This window comes from Choloepus didactylus, chromosome 19 (assembly GCF_015220235.1).
Source record: "Choloepus didactylus isolate mChoDid1 chromosome 19, mChoDid1.pri, whole genome shotgun sequence".
Taxonomy (NCBI): domain Eukaryota; kingdom Metazoa; phylum Chordata; class Mammalia; order Pilosa; family Megalonychidae; genus Choloepus; species Choloepus didactylus.
The window spans coordinates 59,077,293-59,093,159 of record NC_051325.1 but is presented as its reverse complement, the minus strand read 5'-3'; the positions used below and the strand labels follow the sequence as shown (position 1 = coordinate 59,093,159).

The 15,867-nt window shown below is 41.2% G+C and overlaps 2 protein-coding genes across 3 annotated transcripts in view; one reads left to right on the top strand and one right to left on the bottom strand.

Moving 5' to 3' along the window:
• RTF2 (replication termination factor 2) overlaps positions 1-15,867 on the bottom strand; it is a 50,007-nt gene that overhangs the window by 16,270 nt on the left and 17,870 nt on the right. The window lies entirely within an intron of this gene.
• Positions 3,625-10,244, top strand: LOC119515485 (beta-1,3-galactosyl-O-glycosyl-glycoprotein beta-1,6-N-acetylglucosaminyltransferase 7-like). Its single transcript, XM_037811479.1, has 3 exons — positions 3,625-4,600; positions 5,650-5,745; positions 9,489-10,244. The coding sequence occupies exons 1-3, from the start codon at positions 3,634-3,636 to the stop codon at positions 9,713-9,715; spliced, it is 1,290 nt and encodes a 429-aa protein (XP_037667407.1). The 5' UTR covers positions 3,625-3,633; the 3' UTR covers positions 9,716-10,244.

The window sequence follows — 15,867 nt, the reverse complement described above, 5'->3', positions numbered from 1 at the left end:
TGGGAGGTAATAATTCAATCTGTCTCAAGGGCATGTTCAAATCTTCAATTCTTGTGGTATGCCAATCACAAAAATAAAATATTATTTGTGTTGTAGTTGTTTTGAGGGGATACTAAAATGAAATTTTCCCCTTCAAATCAAAAGGACTAATAAAGACAACACATATTTTAGGAAAAAAGTATGTTGTGATTAAGACATACATTTTACTGGACAGTCTTTGAATGCAACATCAGTTCAATTAATATTATCGGCTCAAAGAGTTTAGAAAACACTGTGCGTTAGGGTGCTTTGGATGTCATTCTGAGCCCAGAGACAGCAAAAACAGCACTACATTTTCACGCAGACAGTAAATGGGTTGGGGGTCACACTGCCGGGGCTGGGGGGGGCTCAGTGAGCTGCAGGGGGCTGGCGGAGCACTGGGCACCTCCTTGGAGCCAGGCTCAGTGTGAGCCTCACATCCATCAGCCTGTACCCTATCGTGCACCCCAATGTGTAGCTGAGAAAACGGCGACTTGGAGGGGGCTCCATCACTTGCCCAAGATAAGCCAACCAGCTGAGTTCAACACAGAGGCCCTGGTGCAAAGTCCCTTTCCCCAGCCAATAAGCTAGAATAGTTAGGTTCCCAAGCAAAGCTCTGGAATACTTTCTTTGGGTATTAATTGTATATTCTGCTTAGTTAAAGCTCTAAAACAGGAATATTTTAGATTATAAGGCAAAACATGGTAAGTTCAGCCAAAGATGTCCACTGATTATTTATCTACAGGAATTAGCTATTTTTTAAAAACAAAGTATAAAAGATTCAGTAAAAGTAGTTAGTTTATATGGGATGCTGCCAACTGCCCCTCCACCCCCAAGTCCTTACAGCCATCCTAACAAATTCAAAATGAGCCCCTGCTAATGAACTTTGCTAGTGGTCAGACATGATGCTGTTTTGTTTGTCAAGGCTTGCTGGGGATGGGCAGAGCAGGACTGCAGAAGGATAAAGAAGTAAGAAAAAAAGAAAAACACACTCACTAGTTCTAAAGAGGATAGTAATGTGCTTTGAAACAACTCCTTGGAAATATTTTATGATTGGGTAAAAACATTAAATGTAAAACAATTCCATTCTGAGAACTCTAATTGGAAATCATCTCTGTTATTGTATAGATTCTAGCAATATGTAGAGGGAAAAAATGTAAAAACATCATCCCTAATCATAACTTTAATAATTATTTTTACTGAAAGACATTCTACCATCTCTTGGGTGTCATGCATCTTCAGTCAACTGAATGTATAATCTTAAAAAAAAATTCATTGTTTGGAAGCTATTTAATTCTACTGTACACTATATATACACACACAAACATGCATACATACATATATATATATATAAATATAAATATATATATAAACAAAGCCACCTATCAAAGGCTGCAGGTATGGAAAGGCTAAAAGATTATTAAAGTATATAAAGCTTTGGAAAGACAATTTAAGGGAAGACAGTATGTGGGAAAAGTCTTAAAATGCTCTCACCGAAAAACCCCACTTTAATTACTTTTAGAAACCACTTGTGATCTCAGTAATACATAAAGAAATAGAATACTGGAATGGCAAAAATGGGTCTGGTTTGGGCAAAGAACTTGTGCTCCATTAAAACATAAGGATGACTGCTACTCTTTCTAAAGTCTTTAAAATAAACAAAAAGTTTCAATGTAACCTTTTGTTGAGAAAAGTAGTAAAAGGTTCAAAATCAGTAAGAATTGTAGTTTTTATGAGCTGCATATTCTTTGCACTTGAAGAAAAAAACACCTAAATTTCTTGGAAATTAATTTAGTGATCAAAAGTCACATTTAATAAATACAGGTTCATTATGGTCAAAACAACTGGCCTCCTGATGTATAAAGAAACAAACAACAACAACAACAAAGCACTCATCAAGAACCAAGGACATGAAATGTTTGCAAACAGAAAATGGTGCTCAACACTTTCCTTTAAAAAGGAATATCTGCCAGGTCCCAAAGAGTTATTCCTCTGAGAATTTTCATATTATCCACTAGATGTTATGTTAAAGCAACAGCAAGAACTATTTATCTCCAGCAGCACTTGAGTCTCCACAGACCTCACCGACAAAACCTGACCTGACTGCCTTCAAAAACTTGCGTTGAAATGAGGACAAAAAGTTTGCTCCCCTCGACGTGGCACTCTAGTGGGCACCCAGTTCTAAATGTTAAAGTGAACCTAAGCCAGGAGAGGAAGGGTCACCTGGCAGCTTGTGAAAGGGGACCAACAGAACCAGAGGCAGCCAGGTGAGAAATGAACACTTCACCAAGTTCACGTGCCTGCCTCTACACAGGGAGGAGAAAACACTTAGCCCACGTTTACTCTGAAGGACAGTGGACCACACAGGGACTTGTTTTCATTTAATTATTACAAACAACTGAAATATCCAGGTCCCTAGGCTCTATGCAAGAGTAAGTTTACAGGGATGCAATGTGTCAGTGAGGTGGGGCTAACTTATTTCTGTGATATGGCCAAAATGTTGTACTTGAATATAATAAGCTTAGAAAGAAAAACCAACACAAAAAAACAAAAGCCTCTTTCCTATGCTGAAGTTTTAATACAAGTGAGAATGTAACATACCATGATACATAGTTCATCTTTAATCAAAATTATAAAAGAGAAGCAAGTAGTTAAAATCTTCATTTTAATTTCATTTTAAGAAAGTGTTTCCTTCCTACTGAATTTCTACTTTTATGAAAGGTTTTTTGTTTACTTTAGAGGCCAGATATAAAATGTGTTAATTATAATGATGGGGATTGTGTTCATAGTTTTGTTTCTACCTAGATAAGGTATAAAAATATGCTCAAGATCAGGGGAATGCAAAGTAAAATGATAATGAATAACCACTACTCATCTATTAGAACACTTAAAATATGAGACCACATCAAGTGTTTCTGAGGATATAGAGTAAACGTAACTCTTATGTTGCTGGTGGGAAGGTAAAATGGTGCAACCACTTAGGAGAACAGTTTAGCAGTTTCTTAAAAAGTTAAACATAACACCTATATGTGACCCAGTCATTTCACTCAGGTATTTCTACTTAAAAGTAACAAATGCATACATCCATATAAAAACTTGTTTAGAGTATCTTTGTTTGTAATACCCCAATACTGGAAACAACCTAAATGTCCATCAAGAAATGAATGGGTAAATAAATAGTGGTCTGTCCATATGATGGAATGCTACTCTCGAAATAAAAAGGAACAAACTGGTAATAAGTGCAATGACATGGATGAATCTCAAAGTCATTATCCTGAATGAAAAAAGTCAGGCAAGGAAAGTAGACACTGAGGATTTCACTTTTATAAAATTATAGAACATGCAAACTAATCTATAGTGACAGCGTATCAGTGATTGCCCAGAAATAAGAACAGAGGGGGGATGGATTAAAAAGGTACAAGAAAACTTTTAGGGGTGAGGGTAATCGAACTGTACCCTTTAAATATATGTAGTTTAGTGCACTTCCATTGAATCTCAACAAAGTTGGTGTGGGGTGGAGTTATACTGCCCTAAATTCTATTTGTTGTTATTCTAGGAAGCTTAAAGGAAAGCACTGCAAACTATGGTAAGAAGGCGGCACTTGGAGCTCAAAACATGAGCCAGCTGCGAGCCACCAGGACTGGACTGCTTGTGGGCACAGTCATTTGCATCTTCATCTTTCTTTATTTAAGGAATCCACCTCCTGAGGAACCAGAGGAACCTACCTATCCAGTAGTAGTGGAATGTGGCTTTTATCCGGATGAGCTATGCTCAGCTTTATTTGAAGGGAAAGGAGCGGCCCCCCAAATTGCAAAATTTTGTAAAAACCCTCATCGATCTGAAATACTTGCTCATTTACACACACCAGGAAACTGCTCCAGGATTTCCCAAGGGTTGCATTTCATAACCAGGCCCCTGTCTGCAGAAGAGGGTAATTTTTCCTTGGCATATATTATAACTGTTCATAAGGAGCTGGCCATGTTTGTGCAGCTTCTTAGAGCTATTTATGTACCTGAAAATGTTTATTGTATTCATGTTGATGAAAAGGCCCCAAAGAAGTATAAGTCTGCTGTGCAAACCCTGGTTAATTGTTTTGAAAACATTTTTATTTCATCAAAGAGAAAGAAGGTGATTTATGCTGGCTTTACAAGGCTACAGGCAGATATCAACTGCATGAAAGATCTAGTCTATTCCAAATATCATTGGAACTATGTCATTAATCTTTGTGGACAGGATTTTCCAATCAAAACCAACAAAGAAATCATACACTACATTAAAAGCAAATGGAATGGTAAAAATATCACTCCTGGAGTAAGCCAACCACCTAACATTAAATCCAAGATAAGTCAAAGTCATTCTGAATGCACCCCTGAGGGAAATATCTACGTACCTCCAAATAAGAGATTCAAAGATGAAGCACCTCATAACTTAACACTTTATTCCGGAAGTGCTTACTTTGTACTAACAAGGAAGTTTGTAGAGTTCGTTCTGACCGACACCCGTGCAAAAGACCTGCTCCAATGGTCCGCAGACATCCACAGCCCAGAGCAGCATTACTGGGTGACTCTGAACCGGTTAAAAGGTGAGGACAATCCCAAAATACGGATCTGTTCAGGTCAGAAGCAACAATGGGAGAACTTTCATTCCTAACTGAATGTTCTATTTCAGCTATTTTTCAATGGCTTTGTAAATTGCTTTACATTTTGTAAGACTATCCACTTGGGAGTAGAAAGACAGTTCTTTGACTTTAGTGGTGGACAGTTAGCTGAGAGCCACGTTTCCACACCAATATGGCTAATTTTGCTCCCTCTTCAAAAAGAAATACTAGCATTTTGCAAGTCCTCAGACTGAGCCTTTCCGAAATCCTGAGCTCAAATCCTTAAGTTCTTCATTCTTCATTCACTTAATAACTATTGCGGGATACCTACTAAGGCCAGGCATTGTGATGAGGGCTCTTTAAGAACACAAAAGTTACCATGTCAAAACTGGTCATTTGGTTGGCAAATAGGATACTTAGGTTCTCTGAGAGGGAAAGGGAAATCTAAGGTCCTTGTCTGAGTGGGCTGTTTGGCTTCTGTAGGGAATGTGGCTTCAAGTTTGAACAATTGAGCTAATCTCTCCAGACAATAGTGCAAATGATGAATCCCACAAAAACTGGTCAGGACCTTTTACAATCTCTCTTATTCATTGGTAATCCTATTTCTAAAACACCTCAGAGGGCAGTTACAGAGAAAACACAATCCCCAAACACCCAACACAATCATGAAGAGCACTTTGCAGACATCAAGTAAGTGCGTTATGACAGACAGACAGAGGAATAAAGATGAAAATCTAAGTGCAAAGCTGGAGAGTCAGAGACCCTGATCACCCAACACCATTGTTAGTGCAGTGCCGTCACCCTCCCGACAGCTTTAGCCTTTTACCAGGTGATAATGAAGGAAACATTAAAAAAAAAATTTAAAAAAAATGGCTGGCCTTTCTTCTCCAACTTGCTCATTTAACCAAAAGACAATATGATTCTCTCTGATTTGCTTATCTAGAGGAAATGGAAATGAAAGCACAGAAGATCTAGTGCTAAAAGGACCAAGAAGCTGGATTCCAGACTGTAAGCTTGTTTTGCTTCTCCCGCAGATGCCCCGGGTGCTACACCAAATGCTGGTGGGGAAGGAAATGTTCGTGCCATTAAATGGAGAAACGAGGAGGGAAATGGTCATGACGGATGTAAAGGTAAAAACAAAATCCCAAAATTTAAAGCTCAAATTGTGCAATAACTATACAGCTGCTACCACAACAATAAAGGAAAAAGACTGAGGATCCTAATAGTTTAATATAATCTGAAGCTAATGATTATCGAATTAGCACCACTGTAAATTTTTAAAACTTTTCATCTGAGTAAAATACCCAAGTAGAAAAGTATGCAGATCATAAATGTCCAGTTGATGAGTTTTCACAAAGTGAGTGCACAGCAGGGCTGCAATTTTTAAATAGGCATTTCTCATAAGTTGCCTATTTATGCTCCTGGAGTTCATACATTCAACATTTACTGAAAGTGAGCTTGGTGCCTCCCCGTGTTTCTCCGTAAGAACACAAGACCAAATGACACAGGCACACGCTCCAAGGCAGGGCTCAGCAACTAGGCGCCTGAAGCTGCCTGCTGTCCGATTTTGTGGATAAAGTTTTACTGGAGCACAGCCACGCCCATTCATGCACATACTGACTACTGCTGCGTGAGCCTTATAAGGAAGGGAAAGCAGAGCTGAGCAGTTACAACAAAGACCATCTGGCCACAGAGACAAAAATATTTACTCTCTGGCCCTTTAGGGGAAAAGTTTGCCGTGCCTGCTCTGGAGCAGCAGCCTTGGCACTTGTTTTGCTTGCATACTCCCTAAAAGAACCTGGAGAAAAACTGTACTACAAGTTTAACTGCTACAAAGGTGTATTTTCCAACCTGCTGTAAATTACATATGTGTTTCCATCAGAATCTTGGAGCTGCAGATTTAATTTAATTCATTCAACTTATGAGAAATGCCTGCTACTTAAACTAATTGGCACTCTCAGTGCTCATAGTCAAACCAGTCAAACCAAATGAGATTTGACTTTATCTCTGAAAAAGTCAGTTCATTTTTAGTTTCAAGTATGTATCCCTGTGATAACCTCACTCTGTAGTCTTAGTTTAAGGTAGGCAGATAAGACATGGAGCCTGCCCTGGATAGTTCCTAAGCAGTGCTTGCTTTGCTCCCATGAGGGATTCTCCCTCAGGAACTAGGAATTCTCCTTTTGCCCCTATGTCTGGTATCCCAAAGGTCTGAGTCACAGAGGGATGCATCAAAGTAAGACTGGGATGGGGGAGAATGATGCCCTTCTCTTATGAGAGGAGGTTTGGAAGAGGAGTTCTCAGGCACATCAGCCTAGGGAAAAATGCCAACTGAGGTTGAGGAGCTGGCAACGTGCCTCCTGTGGACTTTTTTTCCTGCCAGCACTCCCAGAGGCAGGATCCCCCCCATCCATGACCACCCCCAGTTTGAAGAGAGCTGCTTGAGAGGGGCAGACAGTTTCATGGGAGGAGAAGAGGAAGGCCAAATCATGGATAGCACAACTACAGATAGTCCAGCAGAAAGATGTGCAAGTGCTCCCAGTGTTCAAACAAAGGAAAATGGAGGGCACCTGACTTTTATACAGCCACAAATCACGATGGACAGAGAATGTTAGGAAGAGTAGAGCAAAACCATAGTTGTGGATGGCTACCTGACAGCATCCCCTCTTCAAGGAAACCTGGCCCCTGCCATTTCTGACTGCAAGCAGTTTGCTAACCAGCAGCAGGAGCTACTTGCAGAGATACAATGACCTATTTTAATACTGTATTTGCATATAGTAGGTCAGATTTGCAAAATAAACTAGATTCATCCGGTTTTCAAGCTCTTTAAAAGACTGACCTAAAATAAACAGGCTGTAGACAAAAAAATATAAAATTAAGTATCCAAGAGATTGGTAATTCCAGCTGTAATGTGCACAGCCAGACACCTCTGCGGGAACTGAGTCAGAAGGGCGGGAATATTTTGCTAGTGAAGAATTTTTTAAAAAGGTAGATATGATTCAATTAGGTAGCTGTTCACATAGTAAGAAGGTGACAGTTTAAACTACTGGCTAACAACTTCCTGGTCCTTTGTTTAGAAAGCAGGTGTTCACTGTCCTGTAGGGGTTGACAGGAGTATTAAATAAATGATCAGAAAAGGAGAAGGGCTCAGATTCTTCCTGAAAATGCAAGCCCTGAAAATGGAATAAGAAGACATGAAAGGTTGTTGCTATCAATAATGAAGTAATGTCTCAGAATTTTTATAGTGACAGCCTGAATGTTTGAAAAATGTTTGAAAAAAAACTCATTATTCTAAATCTTAATAAAATCATCATTCCCTAAAAGTAAATACTTTTAGAAAGTTCTTGCCTTCACTAGCTTCAGTGTGTGAGCTGTTCTAATAAAGTGATAAGAAGGTAATCTGTGGCAGCTCAAGTCAGCACACGACTTGGGCTAAGCAAGGCTGTGGTGCTGGTGGGAAAACCCACCCTGGGCCTGTAGTTAATCTGCACGATTCTGAGGTAGGAACTATTATTAGTCACAGTTTACAAGGGAGAAACTCAGAGAAGTGGAGTCACCCCTAAAATCACAGGAAGTGGACAGAAGAGGCAGAACTGGGTCTCTAAACTAGGTGCAGCTGCCTCCCTAACACTGAGCACACAGACGCTCTAACTGTGCGTGCAGAATGCCAGCCATCCCATTACAATCAACGCTAAATAGTTAAATGATTTTTAATCACCAAAACAGCATTAACACACAACTCAGGAAAGCTGCCATTTGTTTGGGTTCTCGCCTAGTTCTAGTCCACATGTGTATAATTCAGTTACAATCAGGGTGCAACTGCGGTGCCTTTTTCATGTGTATGTAATCAGTTTCTTGCACTGCTAGTTTTTGTATTTAATTATAATTTTTATCTGGCTAAATGTAATTTCATTAAGGTTTCATCACATTGAACCTCCAATTTTTAATGATAATTACACTTGCACGACAGCCACCACGTGTGAGTTCTAGGCCCTGCACACAGATGACGGCTGCTCGGCAGGGGAAAGGTTGCATCAGACTTTCCTCAGTCTTACAAACAACACTGGACCTTTTAGGCATGCAGCTTCTTCTCCTTTCTGTGATGTTTCCTAAGATGAGTTTTAGAAGCAGGATGACTGGTTTGGAGTGAGGGAGAGCAAGCAGCACAGGGCTGAGCAGAGAACAGAGCAGAGCCTCAGAAATAGGACCTGTGTGTGGCCGGCTCCCTCGTGCACAGGCTGAGGCCTCACTTGGTTAAATCTGTTTCCATATCTACAAACTGAGGGCAATGAGAGAAACCACCTTAGAGAACTGTTGAGAATGCTGGAAAGCCAAGCAATGTCAGGCACCTGAAAAGCGCTACCGCACTTGCCTGGAAGGAATCCGATCAGCATTGGATTCTGATGGCAATTCCCATTTCAATTCCTGTTAATATCAAACGCTCACTCTGCAAACGCTATAAAGGATAGAAGTGATGATTTATTAAAACCAGGACAATTCTCATAACTACCCACAACCAAGGAAAACACTTAAAAGTTCGGGGAATTTAAAGCAGAAGCTATCCGAATTTTGATTTTAGGAGACACAAATGAGTGCTATTTTGTCTTCCTTGTGTTCATTGTCAGACACAAATTCTACAGTATTTGCCAACAGTAGCCATTAAACGTTTAAAAAGTCACTAACGAAAACAATGACAACTTCCCTTTCCATCATTAATTCAAAATTCAACATAAAAGCCCCTGTCAAAGCCATTATGGAAATCACATTTAATCTGAACCTCTGTGAAGCAAAGTAGAGAAGCGAGTGTTGCCTTTTTGTGTGAATGTAAATGACTGGGAAAATACAGGCAGCTAAGTCTTTGTATTTATTTTTGCAGGCCGGTATGTCCACGATGCCTGTGTGTATGGCCTGGGAGACTTGCCATGGATCATCCGATCACCTTCCCTGTTTGCCAACAAATTCGAGCCCTCAGCAGACCCGCTCGTGGTGACGTGCTTAGAGCGGCGGCACAGGCTCCGAGCACTGCGGCAAGCGGAGGTCCCCGCAGAGCCTCACTGGCACTTCCCGCAGCGCGGCCGCTTTGACATGAAACTGAATGGCTGAGATGGAAGCCATGAGACGCCTGCTCCCTCAGCCTGCTTCCTTGACTTGAAAAAAGGACGCATCCAATCAAAGAAAAACAAACAGGAAAAACGAATTGGAAAATGACTCCTTGTTACAAACTAGACCTAAACAAGTTTGGACACATGCTATTGACAAGACTTTGCTATTACATTTTAGGCCACTTTCGCAGCTTTGGGAAAGAGACGGTAAAAGACAGAAAAAATAACTCAAGCTACCAATGATGACATACAGATAAAAGCATCTGGAAGGCCGACTGCTTTAGTAAACAGTTGCTGAAAACCAAAATTCTCCAAATATTTAGATCCAGGTTACAGCTGGAGTGGGAAGGCTCTCGTTTGGAAGGCTGCCGGCTAGTGTATAGGAGATATTAACAGAGAACAAACTCTCACTGCAACTGTAAACACGCTTATCTAAAACAGTCCTCCCTGGCTGGGGAACAACCTGTCTTTGTTCTTCCTAGAAAAATAATGAAGAGTCTATTTCTTTTGGGTAAAAGAGATTTAATCTGGAGTTGAAACACAACTTGTTAAAAAGTTTGCCACATAATAGTACATTCCGTGATGATGGAAATGTCCCATGGGTGTGCTGCCCAATGCCAGCCACAGGTGGCTACTGAACACCTGAAATGTGGCTCCTGTGGCCAATGGTGTGAATCTTGACTTTCATTTAATTGTAAGCTTAAATTTTTTAAATTAATTTAAATTCAAACAGTCACATGTGGCTAGTGGCTGCCTATTGAATAGTGCAGGTCTTTGGCATAAAAGGTCTTGATTATTTCTGTACACAGACCTAGGTCTTCTCCCTTTAAAAGTCCATGATTTTTTTTTTCCTTTGAGGACTCAGATATTCTCTCTCTCACTCTCTCTCTCAAAGAGTTCATGGCATCACGTAAGACTGAAATGTTCCCTATTAAATACACAATATAAAACAACTAAAATAAAGAGAAAGCAGGGCCCACAGGAGAGGAAACTAAAGAAATAAATGTATAATTTGAAGGCAATGTATTACAAGCACCTCAGTAACCTTAAGCTTCTCAAACATACAAAGGAAGGCCAAGTCCACTTAGAGGCAACAAAATAGCCCTTGAAAAATATGAAGCTGAGTAGAAGGAAAAGGGATTTTTGAAGGCAGATACCACAAATCAAATTTAAGCTCATCACAAAATATAAACATTTTATACAAACATTTTTTTAAACAAACATTTTTTCCCCATAGATATTTAATTATGATGAAAACACTGTCAAAGAAAAGAATGCAGAGTCCCATGACCACAGCTTTCCTATACACCTTTACAGTCAAACAGCAGTGCTCCTGGAAGGTGCTAACTGCCCACATTCTGACTGGCAGTTCAGAAGGCTTGGATTTTCCACAATTATGTCCCCCATATTGTGTAACAACTCACTAGCAATTAAGTGCAAACCCCATTAAAAAAAGGAAAAAAGCTGAAAGCAGTGAAAGTTGCCTGAAACATAAAGCTTCCTTCCTCTCATTTCCCTGTCCACCCATCATATATTCATAGACTATGAAAAGGGGCTTCGTAAGAGGATCTACCTAACAGGATTTGTGAGGTTCAAATGTGTTAATATACATGGAACAGGTAGAATAGTGGCTAGCACTTCCCTCGATGAAGACATGTCATGGGGTAAGGATGGAACTTTCCCAGGACCATACAGTAGAAAGGGGGCGCTGGGAGTTGGACCCAGGTGGTCTGGCTCCAGAGTCCGTGCCTTTCTGCACCACCTTCCCTCATACAAAGAAGTATGAGCTGAAATGCCATACTGGAATAAGCCACCTGACCAGATAATCTCAGAAACAGCACAATCAATGAAAAGTAATAAAAGTAACTGAAAGGCACAGTGGAATGGAAGCAGCAAGAGGTCTGTGGAGCCATGAGCTGGGTGTTAGTAGAATGTTGGGGGAGCGGTGGGAGGGGAGACTGGAGGCAGGCAGCTGCCATGACTGCGACGGGGCAGGTCGGCCGAGGTAAAGCAGCAGCATCTGTCAGTGTCTGAACCAAGGGCAAGAAGGAAAGCCTCCTACATTTAATCCAACTGATACCCACTCCACCCTGAATCAGACCCTTACTGCGTAGAACTGTAACGGAAAAGAACAAAATTAAATAACATGTAAAATATGTCAGAAATATTATACCAACGATTGTATCTTAAAGGTGATACATAAATAGGGATTTTAAGGTCATTTTCTGGTTTTCTGGGAATAGAACCCAGAAAGTATTATTCACTTTTTCTACTAAAATTTTTCTTACATGCAAAAGTTTAAGGCTGCCTGTGCTATATATTGAGATTCCCTGAGTCTTAAGAGTCATAAAGACCATCAAGATGGCAGAAAGCTAAAATGAAAGGAGGCCAGAGACTGAAAATCCTCACCAGCTGCTGACCAGACCACTTGTGGACACCCTGTTCCCTAATTTAACTTCTCCCTTCCCATGCCACCCCCTCCAAGTAAAGGACTAAAAAAAAATCAGAATTTTGTATACATTTGTTGTTACTCCTGACTTTAAAAGACGCCCCCACCCCCATTCATCTACCTGTAAGAACTAAATAATTGAAACCAGAAGGCTAGCAAGTCAAATGACACTGACACACCTCTGATGCAATCTAGACCAGGGCTCCTCAAACTTTATTGTGCACACAAATCATCTGAAATCCTGTTAAAGTACGGATTCTGATTCAGCAGGTCTGGGGTGGGGCTTGGGATTCTGAATTTCTTAAAAAAAAAAAAAAACAAAAAAACCCACGAACCTCCCAAGTGATGCTAACACTGCAGGTCTGAGAATCCCACTTTGAGTAGTGAGCACATCATTTATTTGCAACCTGTAATTATTCCAATGTGTTTCTTCTTATTACAAGAAGTAAAGAATACAGTAGGGAATACAATTAATTTTTTTGGCTAGGTGATTTGTTTATATTGAAAACAAAAAAAACCTGGCAACTATATACATCCCTCTTTGGACCCTGTTTACTAAAATCAAGCATTCACACCATTTGTTTGAGAATGCAGAACCTATTTCAAACCCTCTAGTTTCCTCTAGTGAACGGAAAACCAAATGCCGGTAGAACTACAGGCTGAGAAGTAGAGAAAATGCACATCCTGAGTATCACCGAGGATCCTGACATTGTCCCTATGGCATGTTTGCTAAATCTCAGACATTACCTACAAAATTAGTGTTTTAGATTTCATTTTGACATTGTGGCTTCATCTCACTTTCATTCACATTTTCGTAAGAAACAATCAACTGTGATGCTCTGCAGTTCCTCTCCCTTTTGGCAGAGTTTGGCAGAAATGCCTGGTATCCTGGGCACCCAGCGTGACTACATTTCCCAGGCTCCCATGCACACCCTGCGATGCACGCCACTTTCAGGACTGGCTCACAAAGACCTCCCAAGAAAGAGCCTCTCTTCTCTGTCCCCATCAGCCAACTGAACAGGGAGGACTCCAAACATGAGGGGTTCAGAGCTACGAGCCAAGAGGAGCCTGGATCAGAGTTATTCCCAGAAGAAAGCTGTCCAACCAGCACTTAAATTTTGGGGTCGTAGGTTACAGCAGTTAGCCAACCCTGACCAATAGACTTAGTATGACTAAACTTTAGAAACTTTAATTAGAAATAGGAGCTTGATTCCTGATAACAGTGTACAGATTTGCCATTTAATTTCTTTCCTCATTTTAAAACATCATTGTTTAAAATTTTGGATCTGGAAGGAAGCTGTCAGGTATGTGACTTTAGAATCTTGAGGCCCAGAGAGGTGAAGTGATCTTCCCAAGGTGAAGACTGGTGGGCACCAGGATCTCACCATCATTCGTTTCATGAATAAATGATTCCCACAGTATCGTGCTGCTGGCTGCACCTGGTCTGCGATTTTCTAAAGCACACAGTATTCAACCTAGCTCTGCAAAGGCACTTTCTGTATAGATTTTATAGGTGGAAAGCTCTCATCAGCTTGTTCTTCTGGTAACTAAGTTATTTTTAAGAAAATTTTCTCCATGCGGTAGACCCGAATTATAGCTGGGATCCCATTTAAACTGCAGGAGACTGTGACAACCACGGCAGCCTTCCTCAGGCAACAGGGGTTGCCAGCATTTGTCTACTACCTGGTCTCTGCTTCCTGTTGTGCAACCCTGACTGCAGCTCTGTTCCCCTTTTCTTCTGACTCCTTCCCTTCCCTTGAACTGCACAAGGTACACATTTCACAAGTTTGCTAGCTTTCAGTAACATTTCCCAAGCACCAACAAAATGATCTCAGAGTTCCCTTGCAATGCTGAATTCCCATGAAATAAAATCAACTTCTCCGTTAAGCTCTGTGAAGACAGCATTGCTCTGCTGTACATTTGTCAACATGGTTATACTAGTAAGGATGTTCAGGTCAGCCAACGCAAAGGACAGCCACACACCGATCTAAGAGACGGTGACCATTGTGGTTGGAAGGACACAAACGTCCTCACTTCAGATCAGTGAGGCTGTCCATTAGAATTATTCTGGGAACTTCTAAACATTATAACTTCATGGGACTCTACTCCAATGTAGAAGATTTTCATTTAGTGAGTATGAGATGGAGAATGGGAATGTAACAAGCTGCTGCAGCCAGTTTAGGAGGCACGGACTTATGCGGCCTCTGTGATACATTCCAGCTTAATTTTCTGCCTTCTTACATTTATATCCTTTCAAGTAGACTTCCTGGGTATACTTGTGACTGGGTTTAACCCTTTAACAACAACTTACAGACTATTTCTTAAAACGTGCCCACATTCAAACATACAGCATATTCGAAGTCCCCTTCCCACTCGAGGGAATCCCAGGCCAGTTGAGGCCACTTTCCTTCATTCATGATGTTTCTCACATAGGCTCCTTTTTTCCTACCTGCCATCACTATCCTTGCTTTCATGCAGACTTTTCTCTGTTCATCCATCACAGGTATACCCATTTATGCCCCAAAGCACCATCCTGCTATGTTCCCGGCTGTGCCAGCTCCTTGGTCTGGCATTCGAGGGTTTCCACAGCCTATTCCAACTTACACCTCTGGCTTCTCTCCCTGCTCCTATACCCCGACCTCATAGTCCATCTCCATTTTCATGCCATTTCTAAAAGGTGAAAAAAATTGTTTTCAAAACAGAGTGCAGAAAAGTGGCAGCACAGTTTCCGGATGTTCCCTGAATCCCCACACAAAAACAAAGAGGACGACTAGAAGGCAAAAACAAAAATCCATGGGCTACATTTACAATCAAACTAGGTGAATTGTGTCCTTGTGAACCCCAAACACAGGAGGGAATAAACCACCAACAGCCACAAGATCTGCGGGTTACTGCCGTCCAGCGTCCCAGAGGAACCACAGGGAAGAATGGGCATCTGACAGACGGGGGAACAGGAGACCCTCAAAGAGCCAAGCATATTCACTAAGATTGCAGAGGACCACTTGGAGAATAGCAACTAAAGCTGGCAGTCGTCTTACGCAATGTAATCCAGGGGGAAGGCACTCCAGAAGCCCATGTCCAGTCACTCCAGAAGCCCATGTCCAGTCACTTCCCCTGCCCCCAGAGTAACCACTGACTTCTTCACCACCCATTAGCTTCTGCCTGCCTCTGAACCTATATATACGGAATCATCCAGTGTGTCTTCCTCCACAGCTGGCTTTGTTTATAGAGGGAGAAATAATACAGTAAGGCCTAATGAAATCCAAGCCGAGTATCCACAGAGGAAAACACAGTCAGGAGCTGGTCTGCGGCTGTGACAGTGGCCGGGTTCACAGAGGCCAGCAGAACACCAGAGCTCAAATGTTCTGGGCATCAGCAGCAATACTGTTAAAACAAAGTCATTGGTATTTCCTATGCAGGTGCTGAAAAGACTCCCTGACATCAAAGTGTTATTCACTGGTGTTGAGCATTTACTGAGCATTTACTGCTATAAGCTCTGGAGATAACAAGCCCTAGAGATAAAGAGATGAGCAAGCCTTGTTCCCCACCCTCAAAAACTCACAGCCCAGAGGGGAAACAGACACACAAACACACAATTACATTATGATGAGATAAGTGAGACAACAAGGTGCTCTGGGAACACGGGAGGTGGTCTGGCAGCAAGGATTCACAGAGAACTGAAGTTCACGGCGGGGAACAGGAAC

What these genes read in the sequence shown, in the direction of transcription:
- LOC119515485 (XM_037811479.1), top strand. Translation starts at nt 3,634, where the DNA reads ATGAGCCAGCTGCGAGCCACCAGGACTGGACTGCTTGTGGGCACAGTC. An exon ending in GACTCTGAACCGGTTAAAAG is followed by an intron (nt 4,601 to 5,649) that starts GTGAGGACAATC and finishes CTTCTCCCGCAG; the next exon opens with ATGCCCCGGGTGCTACACCA. An exon ending in TGGTCATGACGGATGTAAAG is followed by an intron (nt 5,746 to 9,488) that starts GTAAAAACAAAA and finishes TTATTTTTGCAG; the next exon opens with GCCGGTATGTCCACGATGCC.